Source organism: Coffea arabica, chromosome 5c, assembly GCF_036785885.1.
Source record: "Coffea arabica cultivar ET-39 chromosome 5c, Coffea Arabica ET-39 HiFi, whole genome shotgun sequence".
Lineage (NCBI taxonomy): Eukaryota > Viridiplantae > Streptophyta > Magnoliopsida > Gentianales > Rubiaceae > Coffea > Coffea arabica.
Window position 1 is genome coordinate 34,615,387 of NC_092319.1, and position 20,827 is coordinate 34,636,213.

The window sequence follows — 20,827 nt, forward strand, 5'->3', positions numbered from 1 at the left end:
CAAATCAACAGAGGGATAACCTGGTGAACAAACATTAGAAACTTATTGCGGTGCCTTCCTTGCCACCAGGCTGCCATATAGACGTGGAAGGCCGACCCAGTCCAGGCAACTCCAACCGCATCCCCAAAGTAATGCCAAATGTGATTCGCCATGTCCCCCGCAGCGAATAAGTGCTCCACAGTTTTGACCTCAGGAGACGAACAACACACACACCGTGAAGGCTCATGTATCCCCAACCGCCATAAGGTACAATCCAACGGGAGGTGCTCTCGTAGCAGACGCAGCAGGAAGAATGAAATTCTCAAAGGCACAGCATGATGCCAAATACGTTTGAATAATGGTGAAGGGGAGGAACGATGTTGGACTATTGAGAAAGCAGACTTGAGCGTGAAGCGCCCCGAATGCTCTGGCCTCCAAATCATTAGATCCGGAAGCTGCCCAACAGGAGGATCCTCCCGAACAATCTCCGAGGCTATCTCCTGAGGCACCCACTGCAAAATCCGTCTGACATCCCAAGCATCCTGTTGCACAAAAACCGCTACCTTATGATCGGATACATTATCCAACCGCTCCGACAATCCGCCCGACCCAAGCCAATTGTCGAACCAAAAATTAGCACTCCCTGACCGCACAATCCATCCGATGTGTCTTTCCGCAATATTCTGCACCTTCACCATCCTTCTCCACACCTCTGAGCCCTTAGCCCCATAGACTAGATTCGGGTGCACCTCCCGACAGAACTTAGCATGCATGAATTCAGCCCATAAGGACGAATTTGCGCGAAAGGTCCACCATAACTTGATCGAGAAAGCCTTATAGACATCCTCCAATTGGCGCAAGCCAACCCCCCCTTCAGCATGTGACACACACAAATCCTTTCACCTAATCCAATGGTGCTTGGTACCCCCCTCTGTAGCTCCCCAAAGAAAATTAGAAAACATGCCCTCAATCTCCTGAAAAATAGATTTGGGAGGCGATGCCGCCATTAGCAAATAAGTAGGCATAGATGAGAGAACATGTTTCACCAGCACTATCTTCGCTCCCTGCGACAGCACCCTGTTCTGCCAAGACTGAATTCGAAGTAGGATTGCTTGACATAATCCCCCAAAATATTCTTTTTTCCGTTGCCCGTAATACAGCGGGAAACCAAAATACTTAATTGGGAAAGGCGTATACTTAAAGCCAGTCAACCTCTGAATTGTCAACTTCTTGGCGGGACATATCTTTGGGTGAGCCAAGAAGCAACTCTTCCCTGCATTGATCCTTTGCCCCGAAACAGCCTCATAGTCAGTCAAAACTCACTTCACTAGCCGTAAGGATCTTGTCGTTGCACTAGAGAAAACAAGTACATCATCCGCATACCCCAAGTGAGTCACTAGGGGGCAACCCCTTGGAACGCCAAATCCCTGAAACCCTCGACAGCAGGGCAAGTTGTTTAGAGATCGCGACAACACCTCGGCCCCAATTATGAACAAGGCAGGGGATAGCGGATCCCCCTGACGCAGCCCTCGTGCTGATTTAAAGAATCCATGCAAAGTCCCATTGACAACCACAAAAAATCAGACATTCGAAATGAGCCGCCAAACCATATCAATCCATTGCTCCCCGAACCCAAAAGCCCTAAGGACATTGATCAAAAAAGGCCACGCCACCCGATCATATGCTTTTGTCATGTCAAGCTTCAGTGCCACATTCCCTCCTCTCGTTTTCCGACCTATATTGGAGATCAGTTCCTGAGCGAGTGAATAATTATCCGAGATTAACCGCCCCCAGACGAAGCCACTTTGATTTGCAGAAATGATTTTGGGAAGAATAGACGCAAGCTGAGCTGCCAGGATCTTAGAAATAATCTTGTTCACGAAATTACACAAGCCGATCGGACGGAACTCTGAAAAATTCTTTGGACGCGCTACCTTGGCCAATAAAACTATGGAGGTGGCAGTTACCCGCCCCGGTAGCTCTTCACCACAAAAAAACTCCGCACAGCGTTATAGACATCTCGACCAATTATATCCCAAGTGGAGGTAAAAAATTTGCCAGTGAACCCATCTGACCCAGCAGCACTATCCCCGTCCATCGCAAACACCACTTGCTGAACTTCATCGAAAGATGGCATGTTCTGCAAAAACTCATTGTCTTCCAATGACACCATTTTAGGAATGACCCCAACCGCCGCCGAAGAGGCTGGATCCTCCTCCATCGAGAAAAGAGAGGAGAAGTACTTAACTGCTTCAGACCCAATACGCGCATCCCCAGTCACCCACTCGTGATTGGAATCTTGAATACCATGAATCACAGGCTGCATTCGCCTTTGCTTCACCACGGAGTGGAAGAATTCTGTGTTCCTATCCCCCAACTGCAACCATTTGACTCTCGACCGTTGCTTCCACAGGGCTTCCTCCATGGCTAACACACGGTTAAGCCGAGCCTAGGCCTGATGTAACCGCAGTAGCTCATTATCAGATCCCCCACCTACCATACCTTGTTCCAAACCAGCTACTTCCGCCTCCGCCTTCCTCACATTGTCAGAGAAATTGCCCACTCGATCCTTGTTCCACGCTTGAATTATCGGCCTTAAGCGCTGCAGCTTCCTACAGAGGACGTGCACCGGCGGCCCCATACACTCTTACTCCCAAGACTGCTTCACCACCCCCCTGAAATCGTCATAGTCAGCCCACGCATTTATGAATCTAAAACACCGAGGCTTGCCATCCAACCGGATAGACACCGCCATAAGCAACGGGGCATGATCCGATGGATGTCGCGCCAAATGGGAAACAGTGACAGACAAATATATGTCTAAACATGCCGCATTCAGCAAAAGACGATCTAACCGCTTCCAAATTCTTGCCCTACCGTGGCGATTATTACACCAGGTAAAGTTCGGCCCTGAGAAGCCCCCATCGAACAATCCCGCAGAACCCATAAATTCAACAAAGTCACTAGCCTCAACCACTCTAAAAGGCCGCCCCCTCTCTTTTCCCATGGTTCAACGACCACATTGAAATCTCCAACGACAATCCAAGGCTTGTGATGCGGTTGACACTGCAACAAACCGTCCCAGAGGACCCTCCGAGCCTCTAACGTATAGGCAGCATATACTGCAGTAACAGTAATTGGAACTGACACATGAGGGTGACAAATTTCTAGAGAAAAAAACTGATCTCCCTCAGTCATCACCGAACAAACAAGAGGAAGGTTATAAAAAGCCCATAACAAACCCGACGAATGCGTTCGAACACAATCAAATCCTAATCTAATACGATACTCCTCAGCGCGGGACACGTGAACATGAGTTTCACAAACAGCTGGAGCTTATTTAAACCTACTATCTTTTTCAATTTCCTAAAATGAGAGGCCTTAGAGAGACCCCTTACATTCCAAAATAATGAATTAAGCATCAGAAAGGGAGGTGCACGAGTCACATGAGGTTCTTACCGTCGACCGGAGCTCCCTATCCAAAGGAAATTTTTCTAGAAATTAAATATTCCTTCACAAAAAATAATGTTTGGATCTTTAGTATTTAATTTGGTACAAATATATAGTTCTAGATTTATGAACATTTCATACAATTTTAATTATCTCAAAAAATATCTATCAATTTTTTGCGTATACATTATAGTATTAATCAATATTATTATATTAAATGCTAAGAGAATATGGATATCCGAATATGCAACTATACCTACGGTACAATTTCTCTCAATTAATTAAGTAATGAACAAGTATCTATATGTAGTTTCGAATTAATAATTGTAATCTATACATTTTTTAGATGGTTTTAGGCTAAATATTTTTGAATACTTGCTTACATTCAAAGTATCAACATAGACAATATGTTCCATGAGTTATGCAAAAATTGTGGATAGCCATGTCAATCTCATTTTGCAAAAATTGTGTGTATCCATTGTAATGACGTAGTCGACATTATTGTCAGGTAATTATTTTCATATATTTAGAATTTAATATAGTTTTTTGCATCATACATCACTAATTATTCTTAACAGATAAATTGTTAACATAGACGTTAGAGATTCTAGTGGTAACCTATACCTTGCTCTTCAATACAGCCCTGCACGATTCATATTTCGTTGTAATGCTTCTTATCTTAGAAATTTAAACACAAAGGTATACATTATTTATATGTATATATTTTTATACAATATTATTTACAAACTGTCTAAAACAAAAGATAATTTTGAATTATGTATGCTTTTAATTGTCCGGAAAATGGAGATGCATTGTTTGACCAACACATTAATTCATGCAAAAATCGTGCATTCTTATTTATAGTACGAACTCCACAAAAATCAACAGAATTAATTAAACCCTAAATACTAGCGTTCGTACTCAGAGTTGATTGGTGTGAAGAATGTTCACACCTTCGTAGAAGATTACCAAATCAAAGGCAAAATGTTTGTAAGTATTTCATTTACTTATCAAATTAAATATTCAATTATATTTAATTGGACCCTTATGTCGCTCAATTTATGATATAAATTTCTATTTTTTTTTAGGATTCAACCTTCATCAAAGCGATAGTTTAAAAAGTCAAGTTAAGGTGGAGGAACGTGTAGGTTTACCACCCCACGGCTAGGGTTTAGGCGTCTCTCTTCAACGTTGCGGAGGTACCTCAATCTATGACGGCTACTTGGCCGCCAAACCTTGGCCATGGAGAACTACCCCACCCCTCTAAGTCATTTGCGGACATTGTAGCGGGCGGTGACCTCTCTGCGGGAACGGATATTGGGATTCTGGGTTTCCATAGGGGGGAACCTGCACTCGTGCTGTCTCGGCAAGAACTGTTGGGGCTAGCTGAACCCTACAAGAACACATTAGTGGGGAGATTCGCATTCAACAGGCCAGCAATAGGGATCGTTCAACGTTTCTTTATGACACTGGGGTTGAAGGGATTGTGTTCGGTGGGATTGCTGGACGCTAAACATGTGCTGATACGACCAGAACTTGAGGAAGATTATACGAGACTGTTTGTTAGACGCACATGGTTTATCAACAACTCTCCCATGCAAATCTCTAAGTGGACAATTGACTTTAAGGCTGGCCAGGATTGTGCCATAGCCCCCATCTGGATGAACCTGCTGGGGCTACCTCTTCCTTTCTTTGACAGGAAATTGTTGCTGAAAATAGGCTCGCTGATAGGGAGGCCGCTGCAGGTGGATGCGGCAACATTGAGCATGAAGTGACCATTCGTAGCCAGGCTTCTAATTGAGGTTGATGTGGCCAATCTTCCAATAAAGAGGCTTTGGCTAGGAGATGACCAACATGGGCAGTGGCAGAAGGTGGAATTCGAAAGTTGGCCTGCTTTCTATGGGCATTGTGAGAGGTTGGGTCATGAGGAGCAGGAGTGCTTTCGCTTCCACCCAGAACGTAGGCCTGTCCGAAGGGAGATTGGGATTCCCAACCAAGCCTACATACCGAAGGAGCACAAGGAGAATGAATCCGTGATTGCGGCTCTCCTCGGCAAGCAGGAACAACCCATAGTGGTGGCAAGACAGCGAGATGCGGAGCTGGTTGTGGAGCTCCAGGATGGGCTCCAGCAGGGTGGGACAGACTTGCCTGCTGCTCATGTTGTCCAGCCCACGGTGGTGGCAGCAGGTCCGCCTTTAGGGCTTCACGACGTTAATGAGGAGGATGGGCAGCGGGATGGGCACCAGGGGAGGGGTTTGGATTTGGTGGTGGTTCTGACCGCAGGCGAGGCAACTCAGGAAGACACTGTCGCAGCAGGGGCGGAGGGCAGCCAACCGGGGAAAAGTGGTGTGGTGGTACTGGACAACTCCTTTGCAGTCCTAGGTTCCATGGAGGACGGGCTGGAGCTGTCGTCCCCTCGAGCAACGAAGGGGGGTCGCTCAGTAGGAGTCCCATCTCCCTTGGAGTCGCCGCGAGCTCCGCCTTTGTGGCGATCATGCTCAATGGATAGGCAGCTTCAGGAGTACTGCTCGGTCCTTGCATTGAAGCAGTTTAAGGAGGCTTTGGATCACCGACTGAAAGACTCTCCTCTTCTGGATGCGCAGGTGCCTCAGGGAGCAGTGATTGATGCCCGCGATGCGGCGCTGCTGAACAACGTTTCCAAGAAAATAGGATGACCCGTAAACTACAATAAGAAGTTGCAACTATTTTTCTCTCAAGCTAAGTTTTCTATCTTACCTCATGATAAGTCGCATTAATATTCTAATTTGGAATGTACGGAATATCTCCCGTAAGGATTCTCAAAGGTATCTGCATAAGTTATGTGTGGATAATCACATAAGATTACTTGTTTTGATTGAGGTTATGACGGATGCTTCGCAATTACCTTCAATTTGTCGTATGTTGCACTTTTCAAAGGGGTGTTTGGTTTTGGAAGGTAAAATGTGGGTTTTGTGGCAGGATGAGCTGGTGGCCCAACTCCGTAAAGTAGGGGATCAACTGGCTAACATGGAGATAAGTTGGGGGGGAATTACCTTCCTATTCTCGGCAGTATATGCTAAATGTACACGAGTAGGGAGACGGGAGTTATGGAAGGCGATGGAGTCAATCCATGGCATTAATGAGGGCCCGTGGATGGTGGTGCGTGACTTCAATGTTATTTTGAATGCCCAAGAGCGCTCCGGGGGGCACCTCCTAATCTCCGTAACATGGAGGAATTTAACGACTCGATTTTCAAAGTGGCCTAGCGGAGGTGGACTTCGATGGTTCGGCCTTCACTTGGACAAATGGGGCACTTTGGCAGCGTTTGGACAGAGCTTTATCCAACGCCGCTTGGTCGGAATTATTTTCTACTACTACTGTCTCACACCTAATGCCAGGTTGTGCGGACCATGCTCCGCTCTTGATCAAGAGCGGATACCCAAGACACGAATCCCCGGCTTTTCATTATCTAAATGTTTGGAAACGATACCCAAACTTCTTGTTAGTGGTTCAATAGGCGTGGCATGGGTCAGTTAATGCCGACGGTATGGTGGGTTTCATTGGAAATTAGTTAACCTTAAACCGATCCTATGGCAATGGAGCAGGCAAGTTTTTGGTAACATTTTCCAGGCTGTCAAGGAAACAGAGGAGGTACTCCGTCAGAGCGAGAAGGAGTTCAATGAGAGGCGGGATGCATTAGCGAAAGGAAAGCTAGAGGAAGCTCGGGCAAGTTATGCGACGGCGCTGGCTGTGGAGTGCGAGTTCTGGCGACAAAAATCGTCAATCAGATGGCTTCGTGAAGGGGATGCCAATACCAAATTCTTTCATTCCGTAGTCAAGTAACGGCGAAACACGAATTTCATAGGTTTGATAAAGGATGAGACGGGTCGTTGGGTGGAGGACGAGGGTGCCATTAAACGGCCACTCAATTTTATCAAAACTTGTTCACGTCGGAGCGTCAGGACATGTGGCTCCCCTGTTGGATTTCCTGATCCCAAGAATCACTCATGGAGACAATGTTTTACAGCGCCCTCCTATTTTGGAAGAGGTCAAAGAAGTGGTGTTTTCGCTCTCTCCTAAGAGCGCTCCAAGCCCAAACGGCTTCGGGGCTGGCTTTTATCAGACATGTTGGCAAATTATAGGCGAGGATTTGGTTGATGCGATTCAGGAGTTCTTTCAGGGGGTTCAGCAGTCGAAGGGATTCTCAAGTGCAGCTATTGTGCTGATCCCGAAGGTGCAAGGGCGGCTCAATGGAAAGATTACCGGCCGATCAGTTTCTGCAACGTGAGCTCGAAAGTGATTTCCAAAATTTTGGCGAATCGCCTCCAGGCCATGCTTCCTAGGCAGATCTCCCTTTGGTAGATAGGTTTCGTACCAGGGAGGGCTATTACAGAGAACATTTTGCTAGCTCAGGAGCTAGCTTTGGACCTGGATAGGAAGTTGCGCCATCCCAATTTGATGTTGAAACTTGACATGGAAAAAGCATACGATCGGGTGGAGTGAAATTTTCTCATTTTTATGCTTCGCCAATTTGGGTTCCAGGAACAAGCAGTCGATCTTATGTTCAGAACAGTATTGAATAATTGGTTTTCGATTTTAATCAATGGTTCACCAGGGGAGTACTTTAGGGCCTCTAGAGGAGTTCGGCAGGGGGATCCCCTCTCTCCAGCTATGTTCTTATTGGTGTCAGAATTTTTGGGGAGAGGGCTACAGCACCTCTTCGAACAAAATAAGAGTCGGTATTATGTCTCAGCTGGTTCTCGGGTCCCGTACCTTGCATTTGCTGACGATATGCTAGTCCTTACTCGCTGTTCGGAGGATTGTTTAGATTCACTGGTAGCGTTCTTCGCGCGTTATCAAGCTTACTCTGGGCAAAGAATAAATGGGGGTAAAAGCTCCTTTATTCTCTCTAACAGAGTGTCGGAGGATACGGTTGCCTTGGTGCGGGAGAAGTTGCAGTTCCAGCAGCAAATGCTACCTTTCGTATATTTAGGAGCTCCTATACCCCGAGGCAGAGTGACATGCATACTTTTTGACCCAATTTTGGCAAAGATGCAAAGTCATTTGTCTCATTGGAGCTCCCGATTGCTCTCGGAAGGGGGTAAGTTAGCCTTGTTCCGACATGTACTCTCCTCCATTCCAATGTATCTGCTGCAGGTCCTTCAACCTCCACGAGCGGTTTTCCAGAGGCTGGGTAGAATATGCAATGCTTTCTTGTGGGATAAAGCGAATGGTTCGAAGGGTATCCATTGGACCTCATGGGAGAAGGTTTGCTTCCCAACATCGGAGGGGGGCTTGGGAGTGCGATCCTTCGGGGACATAAGTGTGGCCTTTGCATGCAAACTGTGGTGACAGTTACACCAGAATAGATCACGGTGGGCGGATTTCATACGTGTGAAGTACATCAAGGGGGAACACCCATCTAAGGTGCAAGTGAGCCGGCCCACAAGGATCTGGCGACGGTTACAGCAGGTCCGCGATTTTATGGAGTCGAAGATTCGGTGGTGCTTGGGTAAAGGGTTTGTCGACTTTTGGTATAACAAGTGGCTCTTAGAGGTGCCCCTGGTTGAGAAAGTAGGTGTAGTTGACCCGCCACACATGCTAGTAGCTGAGTTTTTTGGAGAGAGGGGATGGAACACTGGGTTGCTACAGGCCTGGTTACCGATGGGTTTGGTTCGCTAGGTCCAGGAGGTTTCCTTACATTCGAACCAGGAGGATGAAATGGTGTGGGTAGGGTCTTCATCGGGAGTTTTCTCAATCAAAGACGGGTGGGAGGCCCTGCGGCAGAAAAGAAATCTCTCTAAGGCTGATAGGTTCATATGGAATAGAGTCCTGCTGCTCAAAATCTCCTTCCTAGTGTGAAAAGTGCTGCGTAATATGGTTCCGGTGGATGTAAATTTGCAATGGCAGGGCATCAAGCTGGCGTCTCGGTGATGCTGTTGCTCCTTGCATGAAAAGTCCTTGACTCACCTATTTCTCGACGGGGCAGTAGCGGAGCAGGTTTGGGGTTTCTTTCGAAGACAGTTCGGAATTCTTCATACTAGTTCCCCCTCAATCTCGGCGGAGTGTCTCTCTTGGTTTGCTTCTACTTCATCAGTCTCGGCAAATCATATACGGACTGCTCTTCCATGTTTAATTTTATGGTGTCTTTGGCAAGCATGGAACAAGTCAAGGTTTGAGGGGACTCGGATGGAGCCACAGGGGGTTATTTGTGCGGTGGGCAGTGAGGTGGAGCAGTTGGGGAGGGCAAATTTATGGTCCTTGGCGCACTTCAAGGGTGACTCGGATGATCCATGGGTGTTATTTGCTGCTTGGCGGCCACAGGCAACACGGCGGTTGCTGATTTCTTGGAAGCCACCGCCACAAGATGTCGTCAAGTTGAACACGGATGCCAGTGTTTCAGGTAGGAGGGTATCGGGAGGTGGCTTGCTGTGGGACCATGATGGTGGCTTGATCTTTGCATTCTATAAGGAATTCGGGGATGTTGACGTGCTGACCACCGAGAGTTTGGCATTACTGCAGGGTTTGCTGTTCTGCAAAAGGGTTCGAGTTCAGAGGCTATTAGTGGAGGTGGACTCGACGGGGTTGGCCCACTTGCTGGGCTCAGGGGCCTTGGCAAAATGGCCGTTATGTAACACATTACGGCAAATTCGAGCCATGCTTCAGAGATTCAATACCACTGCTAGACACATATTCAGAGAAGCGAACGCCGCGGCAGATAAATTAGCAACGATGGAGGCTTAGGCTGACTTTTTTATCACGACCTTCCAGCAACTTCCGAGGGATGTTAGAGCTATTATACTTCTAGATAGCAGGGAAGTTCCTTTTGTTCGAACACAAATTGTGAGAGAGTAGAACCCTGGGCTCTGCTTTCTGCTTCAACAATGTAATTTGGTCTTCTTAATAAATAAAATCTATTGAAAAAAAAGTGATAGTTTATAAATAATGGAGATGTTTTTATCACATATTGAACTATTGTTACAAGTTTCATTTTTTAAAATATACTTTCATGTGCCCGTGATTATAATATTTTACTATTTTTAAATTTCTCCATAGATTATAATTTTTTTCAAAAATATAATCTGCTGTGCGTAGCACGGGTATTTATACTAGTACTAGTATAATTTGAGAGGAGATTAGGAGCTTATATTGACATTGGAATAGCTTCAAATTTAAGGGCAAAAAGGACTCCAGGATAGCTGGAAAAACAAAAGTTTTGCGGATCCAAATGGATACATCTAAAAGACTATGGGATTAACTTGAAAATGACACCAAAGTCGATCGAGGAAAATAAATTTAACCAAATCTGAAAATTGAAAATTTTCCGCTTGTCTATATATCCTTCAACGAACCTATTTAACCTTTCTTATTTCCTTGCATGCGCCCGCAATTCGTGGTGTCAACGGAGAAACTCAGTGGACTTTGGTGGCGGACTCATTTGAAACTAATTTAAACTTAAATGGAAAATTTTGATAACCCAAGGAATACACTTTCGTTTAAAGTTCAAAGACCAGGATGCTCACTTTACCTAAATTTTATGAGCTTCATAGATAGAATCACCATGACATATAGATGTGATGCGTATTCCACAAAAAGATAGCCTTAAGCATGGAGTCAGTGGAGGAACTCAAATCAATTTGTTCTACTGTAATTGTGGTTGCCAATTTGGCAAGCAAGGCCTTAATTTTTTTTATTAGATCCGAGAGTTTTTTCAAATTTTGTATGCCAAATTTAGGATTTTTAGGCCCTCCCATCAAAATTCATCCTAGAATTTGAGCTTGAACTAGTTGAACAATAGATTAGACAGTATTAACATACACAAATGTTCATTGGTTTACTGGTGATTTATTTGAGTTTGAAATCTGTTGGAACTTCAAAGTGTAATATCTATTATTTTTTAAATGTATTAGATATATTGATTTTTTTTCAAATTTGTTCATTTCCTGGCATGTGTCAATGTACTCTCTGTCATTAATATAGATCTGATGAAATAAAAATATATTTTTATTTTATTAGAAAAAGAAAAATAAGTAGACCCGCTATATTAGACCTAATGACATTTTCAATTTGTTGTTACAAAATTTCTTTCTAATAATGATGACAAGCATTGTTCTTTGCCTTTAGAAAATGATCTTCAACCATTTAACTTACTTGTATCTCTTGATTAGTTCTTACGAATAAGACCCCCAAAAAAAAAAAAAAAACCACCAAGAAAGTTAGACCCATTTGGTTGGCCGTGCTTCAATGTCCAAGAAGTTGGGGGGAATCCAGAATTTGTATTCCAAGTCAATTGTCAAGGTTCAAATTACATTCCTTTTCACCATTACAAGGTAGCCAAGGTCCTGTCTAAATCAACTTGACCATTCTTCGAAAAGGAAAAAAGCTGGACCCTTCTTGTAATGACTTATCTAGATTCTTCAGCAAACCAGCCAACCATTTGTTGTTTAGAGGTCCATATCATACATATTGCCAGTTAAAATTTCTCTATAAGTATTTTAATTTTTGTTCAATTGAAGTGTTATTGAAACTTGGATAAAGTTATTACAAGAAACAGCAAAATCAACAGAAGTAATTCCATTAGTATCCAAAAAAAAAAGTAAAAAAAATATATATCCGGAATAGCTGCCTCAGACAAATAGCAAGCTTATAAATCCACTTTCTCTAACTTTTTAACTTTTACTGATACAATTACCTCAGCACAATTTCAAGTGTTGGCATTATGCTTGTGCACATTTTACCTTTTCTGATACATACTTTCATCACATCATTTTTGGCCGATATACCTCGTGGGTTCATCCTAACTTTTTTATTTTTTGAAAAAGATTTAAATAGAGTAGTTTCACGAACTAATTCCATAAGAAAGAACTAATACTCGATACCAAATGTAGGAATTCATTATTAAAATTGGAGTCAAAGAATTGGACACTGTTGAACGTAATATGTTTTGAGAGAAGAGTAGGAATTCAAATTTGCATTGGAATGGCTTAAAAAACAAGAATAAAAAAGGTTCCTATATAATTTGGGAAAAAAAAGTTTTAAGGGTCCAAGTTGATGCTTCTAAAAGATTAAAGGATTAATTTGAAAGTGACACAAAATTCAACTGAGGAAAATGAATTTTAACCAAATCTTGAAAATCGAAATATCTTTTCCCCCATTTCCAATTACGCCACCTCTACTCGTGGCGTCCCCGTCTTTTCTTCACATAGCTTTTCCCCTACTCGAAAGTCAAATCTAAATCTACCTTTCTAATTGTAAAGAATCAGATCATTATTTAGGTGATTCAGCCAAAAGAAGAAAAACCAAAAAGATGTTTATTTAGGTGTAATATATGTGAAGAAGACAAAACTTTAGAGCCGACCATAACATAAAATGGACCATCTTGTACGAAACAAATCACATGCCCGATGAAGACAACTACAGCTTAAAAACGATTTACACAAAATCAATACACAACCAAGTGAAAAACAACCAAGATTTTTGTATGTATATGAAAAAGAAGAGAATTTCAATCAATTAGAGAAAGCCGAACCACTGGTAACAAATACGTGAAAAACATGCAACAAAAAAAAACAACGGATAAAAGGGATTTTCATCACGTCTTAGAAATCAATAAAGAAATAATACTATAAAGCTCCAAAATTTTCTTACAAACACAGATTCTCTGTAGCTCCAATGCATGATTCGTGCATGTTTTCCACGTACAGATTATATAAATTTTAGTTTCAAACTCTGAAACAATTGATTTAAAGGCCAAGTTTTTCTCCTATAAGTTTTTTTAACAACTTTATATATATTAACCCAAAAAACTTCTCAAAATTTTTAATATAAACACTTCAAAAATATAAAAAAATACAAAAAAAAAAGAATTCCCTTCTTTCCTTTCTTTTTCTTCCTCCCCCACATCAACCCACCACCACCTCCCGTGCCGGTCACCTCTTCCGACACCGGCCATCTCTTCCGGAAAAGGAAAAAGAAAAGAAAAAGAAAAAAAAATTACATCTTAAAATCTTTTTCTACAATTTCTATAGTAAATTACAATAAAGTTTAGATCATTTTACTTTTAAACTCTGCTTCCAAACAGATTGTACCAAATTGATTTAAAAGACCCCACATCTAACAAGAACATAGAAAATAAAGAAAATAATAACCATAAAAAACTCTCATTAAGAAACAAAGAAATTTTTACTAGGAAAATGCCAGACGAGAATAAACTCTTACTAGGAAAATCCCAGAAGAGAAAAATTTATTTCAAAAGCAAAGACAAAAACAATTGGGAGAAAGACCAGGGGAACTGGAGAATGAGAGGTGGAGTTCGTTAGCTGAAGAAATTTTTGAAAGAAGAGGGAAAGAAGGGGTGAGCAAATGAAGAGATAAATTAATACGAAGAAGCATCCAAATGCATATGCACTTGATTTCTACATGGCTTTTTCTATTTGCGGTCGGACGGCACGATACACATACCAAATAAACTAATGTACTCATTCTGAAATTCTAACATTATCATGCACCCAATAAACTGCGTATAATAAATGGATTAATCTTATGTACACTATCACCATTAGATATATGACACATGTATAAAATTTGAATTTGAAATTCAAACGTTACTCATGTGTCATTTATCTAACCATGATAATGTATGTATTGACAGTGTATATGAAATTTATTCAAATTAATTGCTATCAATATAAACTTTTGCTGATTAGATAACAGTGGAACCACCTATTAACTAATTTAAAATCCACCATTAGTGTACTTCAGGTTAATTGTTCACTAATATTGTAAAAGGTTTTAACATAAACCACAAAACAAGTGAACGGATTAGTTGGTCATACAGTTAATAGATTTAGCATGGTGGGGCAGGGATTTTTAAAAAGAGGGGGTGAACTTAAAAATATGGCAATTTTACTTTATGAGTCTAAATTTGAAAATTATAAAATGCATGATAATTTTTTGTGACTATATCGCTTAATATTTTGGTCTTTATAGTTAATCCGAAATCAATGTAAATTATTTTAAACCAAATTTCTATATGAAGAAGTTTTTTTATGATCTTAAGATGATTTTTAATAGAGTAATAATAAAAAGTAAGTCTACAAACCACAAGAAGGAAGCTATTTCCCCAATATTGGATCAAGATACATGATAATATATCAAATTCGTATAACTATTCATGTCTCTACCTTCTCATTTCTTATGTACCGGAAAAACGAACTTCTCTTTGCTTGAATACCAAATTTCAGGGAGGTAATACATAAAGTTCTAAAAAAAACATGTATTATGAAGTTAAATTATGTATATGAACTAACTAAATAGAAATCTAAAAGTATTTAAAGTCTAAAAGATAATAATTTTCATGACGCAAAAATTAGATGGGGGAAGGGGGGCAAAAATATGATTTTAAATGGAAAATCTTCAAAGTATTCAGGAATCAAAAGGAATTTTTCAGAACTTGGGAGCAACTGCCCCCTAGCCCCCTTGTGACTCCCCACTGCCGACTGCCATAAAAATCCAAAAAAGATTGACATAATCACTTAAATTTGACTGATATATGAAACAAAGTCGGTAATGCAAGACGTCAGAAGTTTTAACTATTTATCCTTTTTTTGTCTTCTTAAAGAGGACAAACACGACGATAAAGAAAACCAAGTTGGATTCATCCATCAATTAGCCAATAAAACTGTCTGTTTCCTTTTAGAACCAGTAAGGAAAGTGAAAACATCTATGGGTTAGACCAAGGACTTTGCCAAGCTTGAAAACCTTATTCCATCGGGCAGCCACAGGTTTATGGATGAATGAAAAAAAAAAAAAAAAAAAAGGGATTTGTGCGCCTCAATAATTGCTAAATGATGGGTAAGGAACGGTTGGAGGCAAAATTGATTTTAAACGGTGGAGATCAGTTTTTGTATAGGTTGCATGAGATAAATGTTAACATATTTTAAACGTATAATTGTAAATTTTGATATAGGTCATATAAAATTTTTTGCATGAATTATTACTTTTTTTTTTTTGAAAAATGCATGAATTATTACTTAAATGGTATATCTATTTAAGTATGAATTAATTTATTCTACATTATCAACGTATAAATTTTTTATGTTTCTCAACAATTTTAAGTGCATGACATATACTTTTTATTTAAATGTAAGTATTATATATATAATTACTAGTGTAAAAAATCTTATTATACAAATCCATCCAAGTATTCAAGCAGTTTTGTATGATAACAGCTCAGATCACATTTCAACAAAACAATAATAACAATAATAATAGCTAGCCGCCCAAAGGGCTGGCGGTCACCACCAAGCAATTTAGTCTTTAGTGGTGTGGGAGATCAAGGATTCAATTCTTGCCTCCCACCAATTTACCATTATATGTGGTTGTCTTGAGTGGCTTTTTCCGAGAGCATTTCAACTCTCATCGACTCCTCCTCCTTTTAGATTAGGATAAATTAGATTATAAAAATATTACTATTGCGATAAAAAAAATAATAACAATAACAATAAAATAGGGCAGCCACGCATTATCGGTCAAGATGAAAATGTCCAGCCATCAGAAGTGGGACCTTTGCACTTCAGGTACGATGGTCCAACAAGGCAAAACGACCTGGAACAACTGGAATTTAAGTCATGTGTTGTTGGTGGGCCAAATGGAAATTTCCATCCATTTACAACCTTTCCACCACTACATGATTTTCAAGTGTTCTCAGAGTCTCCACTCTTGCCAGCTTTCTCCTATAAATTGCCACCCCAAAATCCAAATCCCACACACAACACAACACACAAACACACAAAATACACAACAAAATCCAACTCCCACGCACAAAACACACATTTAGGCAAGAAAAGTAGCCACCACAAAGGCTAGTAAGATGGAGAACTTCCCAGTAATCAACATGAAAAACCTCAATGGTGACAAGAGAGCTTCCACCATGGAGCATATAAAGGATGCTTGTGAAAACTGGGGTTTCTTTGAGGTACTACACATTCCTTTTTTTTTTTAATTTTCTTTCTGATATAAGGCAAACTAGTGTACCTCATTTTGTTTTTTTTTTTTATGTAACAAACTGCTGTAGAGGTTTACATTTTAATGAGTTTGTTTTAATTTTAATGGTTCTAAGAAGTTTACATTATTAACTTTTGTTTCTTTTCTTTTGAAACTTTGATGTAGTTGGTGAACCATGGAATCCCACACGAGATGATGGACACAGTTGAAAGATTGACAAAAGGTCATTACAAGAAATGCATGGAGCAAAGGTTCAAGGAGTTGGTGGCAAGCAAGGCTTTAGAGGGTGTACAAGCTGAGATTACGGATATGGATTGGGAGAGCACATTTTTCTTGCGCCACCTTCCTGTCTCAAACATTTCACAAGTCCCTGATCTAGATGATGAATACAGGTAATAATTATAGCACATTTCCCACTTCAAGAAATATTTTGAAGCAAGCCTTATGTGGATAAGTAATCATTTTGCTGACAGAAAGAAAACTAAAAAAAATTGAAGAAATCATCAGTATGAATTTGTCTTTATGTTACTTGTAATAATTCATAGCTTGGTTGTTAAAGGTTGTAAATTTGAGTCTTTGTTAACATTTTATTTGTGTTCTAAGCACGGATTTTCTTCTCGTCCTTGTACTATTAGAGTGTCGTTTACAGATGTGGAAAGTTATTCAAGACAAGATCTTAACAGGAGCATGAAAACCATAAATACTGTTGCGCTATAGTTAGTTCCTAGGTCCCAACACAACAGGAAGTTTTGAGCTGATTGAGCATGCTACACATGCAGCCATACTTCTTCGTCCCTTCTCAAGAAACAGATAGATTTGGATTTCCATTCAGGTTTATCAATAAAATAGCCTTTCATCAGACACAATTATTGACAACTTTGCTTAAAATATGTTAAAATATTCCCTTGTCAACGCCTAAAAAGCAAGATATATCCATAGCTCTGTCATAGGCTATTTTTCTCTTTTTTTATTAATTCCACCTATCCAATCAAATTTTCCTCATTATTTTTTGCTTATGATGCAGGACCCTCATGAAGGAGTTTGCTGTAAGATTAGAAAAATTGGCTGAAGAACTTCTTGATTTACTATGTGAAAATCTTGGTCTTGAGAAGGGCTACTTGAAGAAAGCCTTTTATGGTTCAAAAGGTCCCAATTTTGGCACCAAGGTTAGCAACTACCCTCCATGTCCCAAGCCAGAATTGATTAAGGGACTTCGACCACACACTGATGCTGGTGGGATTATCTTGCTTTTCCAAGATGATAAAGTAAGTGGTCTACAACTCCTCAAGGGTGATCAATGGGTTGATGTCCCTCCAATGAAGCACTCTATTGTGGTCAACCTTGGTGACCAACTCGAGGTACACTTTAATTTCTTGGGATAAAAAATTTATACTTTTATAAGTAATATGATAGTACTAAATAAAAGAAACAAAAGATTTCTTACCTTCATACCAACATATTACGTATATTTACATTCGTGCCTCATAAATAAATATTACTTATGAATAGATTATTTCTCATAAAAATTACTTATAATTACGGAATATCATACTAGATTTAGAGGGGTGATTCTAATTTGTAAGCAACACTAAACATCAATATTAATTTATGCAAAAATTAATAAATCGAATTGACTGTTTATTCATATATTTCTTTTCTATTTAGGATTCTAATTATGTTACAAATTAATCACAGGTGATTACCAATGGAAAATACAAAAGTGTGCTCCACCGAGTCATAGCTCAAACAGATGGAAATAGGATGTCACTTGCTTCATTCTACAATCCAGGCAATGATGCAGTTATTTATCCAGCACCAGAACTACTGGAAAAGGAAGCAGAAGAAAGAAAAGAAGTCTACCCAAAATTTGTTTTTGATGACTACATGAAACTGTATGCTGGACTTAAATTCCAGGCCAAAGAGCCAAGATTTGAACTCATGAAGAACGTGGAAGCCAATGTTACCATGGGTCCAATTGCAACTGCCTAGACTCATAGGAATAAAACGGTGCTAGGATGTTTTCTTCTCCCTCTTATGTTTTCTACTTATTATTATTTTTTTTTTATTGTGGGGGTTGTTGGTTATTCCCAGTCATTTGTTGCTCCAGAGAGGAGGGTCCTTTATACATCTGAGGGACCAAAATTTATTATGTAGTAAGAATTCTAAGACAAAGAAATAAAATAAGCTATACATTTCTCCAAAATCATTTGTGTCTACTGTTGCAAAGCTATATGGTTGATTGACCTAATATTTGGTTTAATTGCCTTTAAAAGTCCTTAAAATTTTCTCAATTATTAGACACTCAACATTTTACTTTAATTTATGAATGCCAGATCAATTTAGTCCTCAAATTTCTAACAAATCTGACAAATCAAATGTCTGGTACTTCGAACAAAAATACAATTATGTTTGGAACTATGAATTACAATTATCAAACTTAAGAGAGAAAACTTACAAGGAGCAGCCGATATCAATATGCAAGAAAAGCTAAGTTTGTCACACATAACTACTTATTTAATAGTTGTAAGATAATTAATTATTAACATATTATACATGTTAAAGCATTTAACAGTAATGCATTAGTAACATGGCCGAGAACTTAAAATTGGCAATATCCTTCAAAAGCCCACTTTTTGGTGCCAAATCAGGAATAACATAAACAAGTCATCAATAGCCAAGACAAGCCAACGAACCCTTTGCTACATGGTCTTCAGCTATGTAAGGAGCTAGTCATGGACCCCTGCTGGTAGAGGTAGACTCTAAAAGTCTAGTTGGTCTGATTAATGCGGGGGCGACATCCCGGTGGCCCCTATGCAATACATTGAGGCAAATACGGGAGCTGCTTTCCTCATTTTCAGCCTCTGTAACACACGTTTTTAGGGAGGCGAACTCTTCAGCAGACAAACTCGCTGGATTGCGATTGTCATCAGAGTTATTCTGCACTTCGTTTCAACAACTTCCGAATCTAGTGCGAGCATCAATAGTCTTGGACAGCCGGGAATTTTCTTCCTTGCGGTGGCAGGTTATAGGACAGTAGTTCAGAGTATCTGGATGATGTCTAAAGCTCTATGTACGCTGTTGTTTTGCCAATAAAATCGTAGTTTTTGGAAAAAAAAAAAAAAAAAAAACTTAACAAACAGGCAGTTTGCCTCTCTAGTAAATCTGGCTAGTGATTTTAATGGACAAAACTCAATAGTCAAAAGCAAGCCAGGTTATCCTCAAGCTGACAGAAATATGGTTGATTACTAATGGTAAAAGGTTTTTAGAGTTAAATATATTTTGTAGAATCATTTAAGAACCAAATAATAATTTGGATGTAGTTTAGAGGAAAAATCAAGGTTGATTGGCAAGATAAAACTGTACGTGTAAGTTCAAGAATTCTCTATTCTCTTTTTCTTTCTTTTTTTTTGGCCAGTTTTTTCTCGAAACATGTGTCACTATTATCCCTCATCTTTCATATATCACAAGAACAAGCAGACACACACACACTTGTAATTTATACCTTTCTAGTCTTTTACTTCTCACAAGGAGCTGAATTTTGTATGCTTCTTTCTGTGGATGGAGACACAAGTTTTCCTCTAGTAAGTATCAGGATTAAATAACCAACTACTCTAGCCACTAGAGATAGTTATAAAACTCTTCTTGAATGTAGGTCAAGGGATCATGGTCTATATTTTAAAAAATTTAGAATTATTTGAAAAAATTTCATTAGTTGGTACTTAGGTAGGTACCTGTTTCGATTGGTGGTGATTCAATTTCTGGCTAAAAAAAATAAAAGTATGAGGATTAAATATAGGATTTTTATGATATAAACTGCGTGTATATGTACTCGATAGGTCATAGTTTTGTCATTTATTTTATAATTAATTCCCTCCTATTATCTTACAAACTGTGCATTAATTAGTGGATTCTACTCACTTTTAAAAATTTGTATTTATTGCATGGAATAGAACAAAATACCATAAAAAGGTGCTAATTTGACGGTAGTTAACAGAAGAGTTTGAATAGTAAAAGGGAACAAGAGTCCAAACAGAGATTGTCTCCCTTATCCAGTGGTCAACTGCGGCAAACTAGGAGAAAATTTTGGGGAACTTCCCTTTTTCTGTTTTTAGTAATTTCCAAAGAGGACGGAGGTCAGGCTCAACTAGGAGTCTTCCCTTCTATTCCTCTTGGTAGTCGGATAGGTAGTAGGAAAAAAATTTGAGAGGAAAAGGGGCGCAGTCAATCTTAACTCCTTTTTGCTCTTGACTTTTTCGTCTTTTTGTGGCTATTGATTCCATTGTATGTCAGAGCAAAGGAAGAAACAATTGGTCATTCTTTTGACTTAGTAGATCTTTTGCTTATTCTTAATTGAATCGATTTTCTTCATCGCATTGAGGAACGATGTATGCTACAATTGTTTCTACGATTTCGC

General features: G+C 39.8%; 2 protein-coding genes across 2 annotated transcripts; both read left to right on the forward strand.

Moving 5' to 3' along the window:
• Positions 1-6,369: 6,369 nt before the first annotated feature.
• LOC140007278 (uncharacterized) lies at positions 6,370-10,152 on the forward strand. The gene is made up of 7 exons (XM_072049992.1): positions 6,370-6,936; positions 7,039-7,239; positions 7,436-7,642; positions 7,771-7,902; positions 7,951-8,676; positions 8,764-9,076; positions 9,566-10,152. Exons 1-7 carry the CDS (start codon positions 6,370-6,372, stop codon positions 10,150-10,152), a joined length of 2,733 nt encoding a protein of 910 aa, XP_071906093.1.
• Positions 10,153-16,164: 6,012 nt separating this feature from the next.
• On the forward strand, positions 16,165-18,616 carry LOC113690997 (1-aminocyclopropane-1-carboxylate oxidase 1-like). The gene is made up of 4 exons (XM_027209163.2): positions 16,165-16,384; positions 16,579-16,805; positions 17,438-17,771; positions 18,109-18,616. The coding sequence occupies exons 1-4, from the start codon at positions 16,280-16,282 to the stop codon at positions 18,400-18,402; spliced, it is 960 nt and encodes a 319-aa protein (XP_027064964.1). The 5' UTR covers positions 16,165-16,279; the 3' UTR covers positions 18,403-18,616.
• Positions 18,617-20,827: the final 2,211 nt, after the last annotated feature.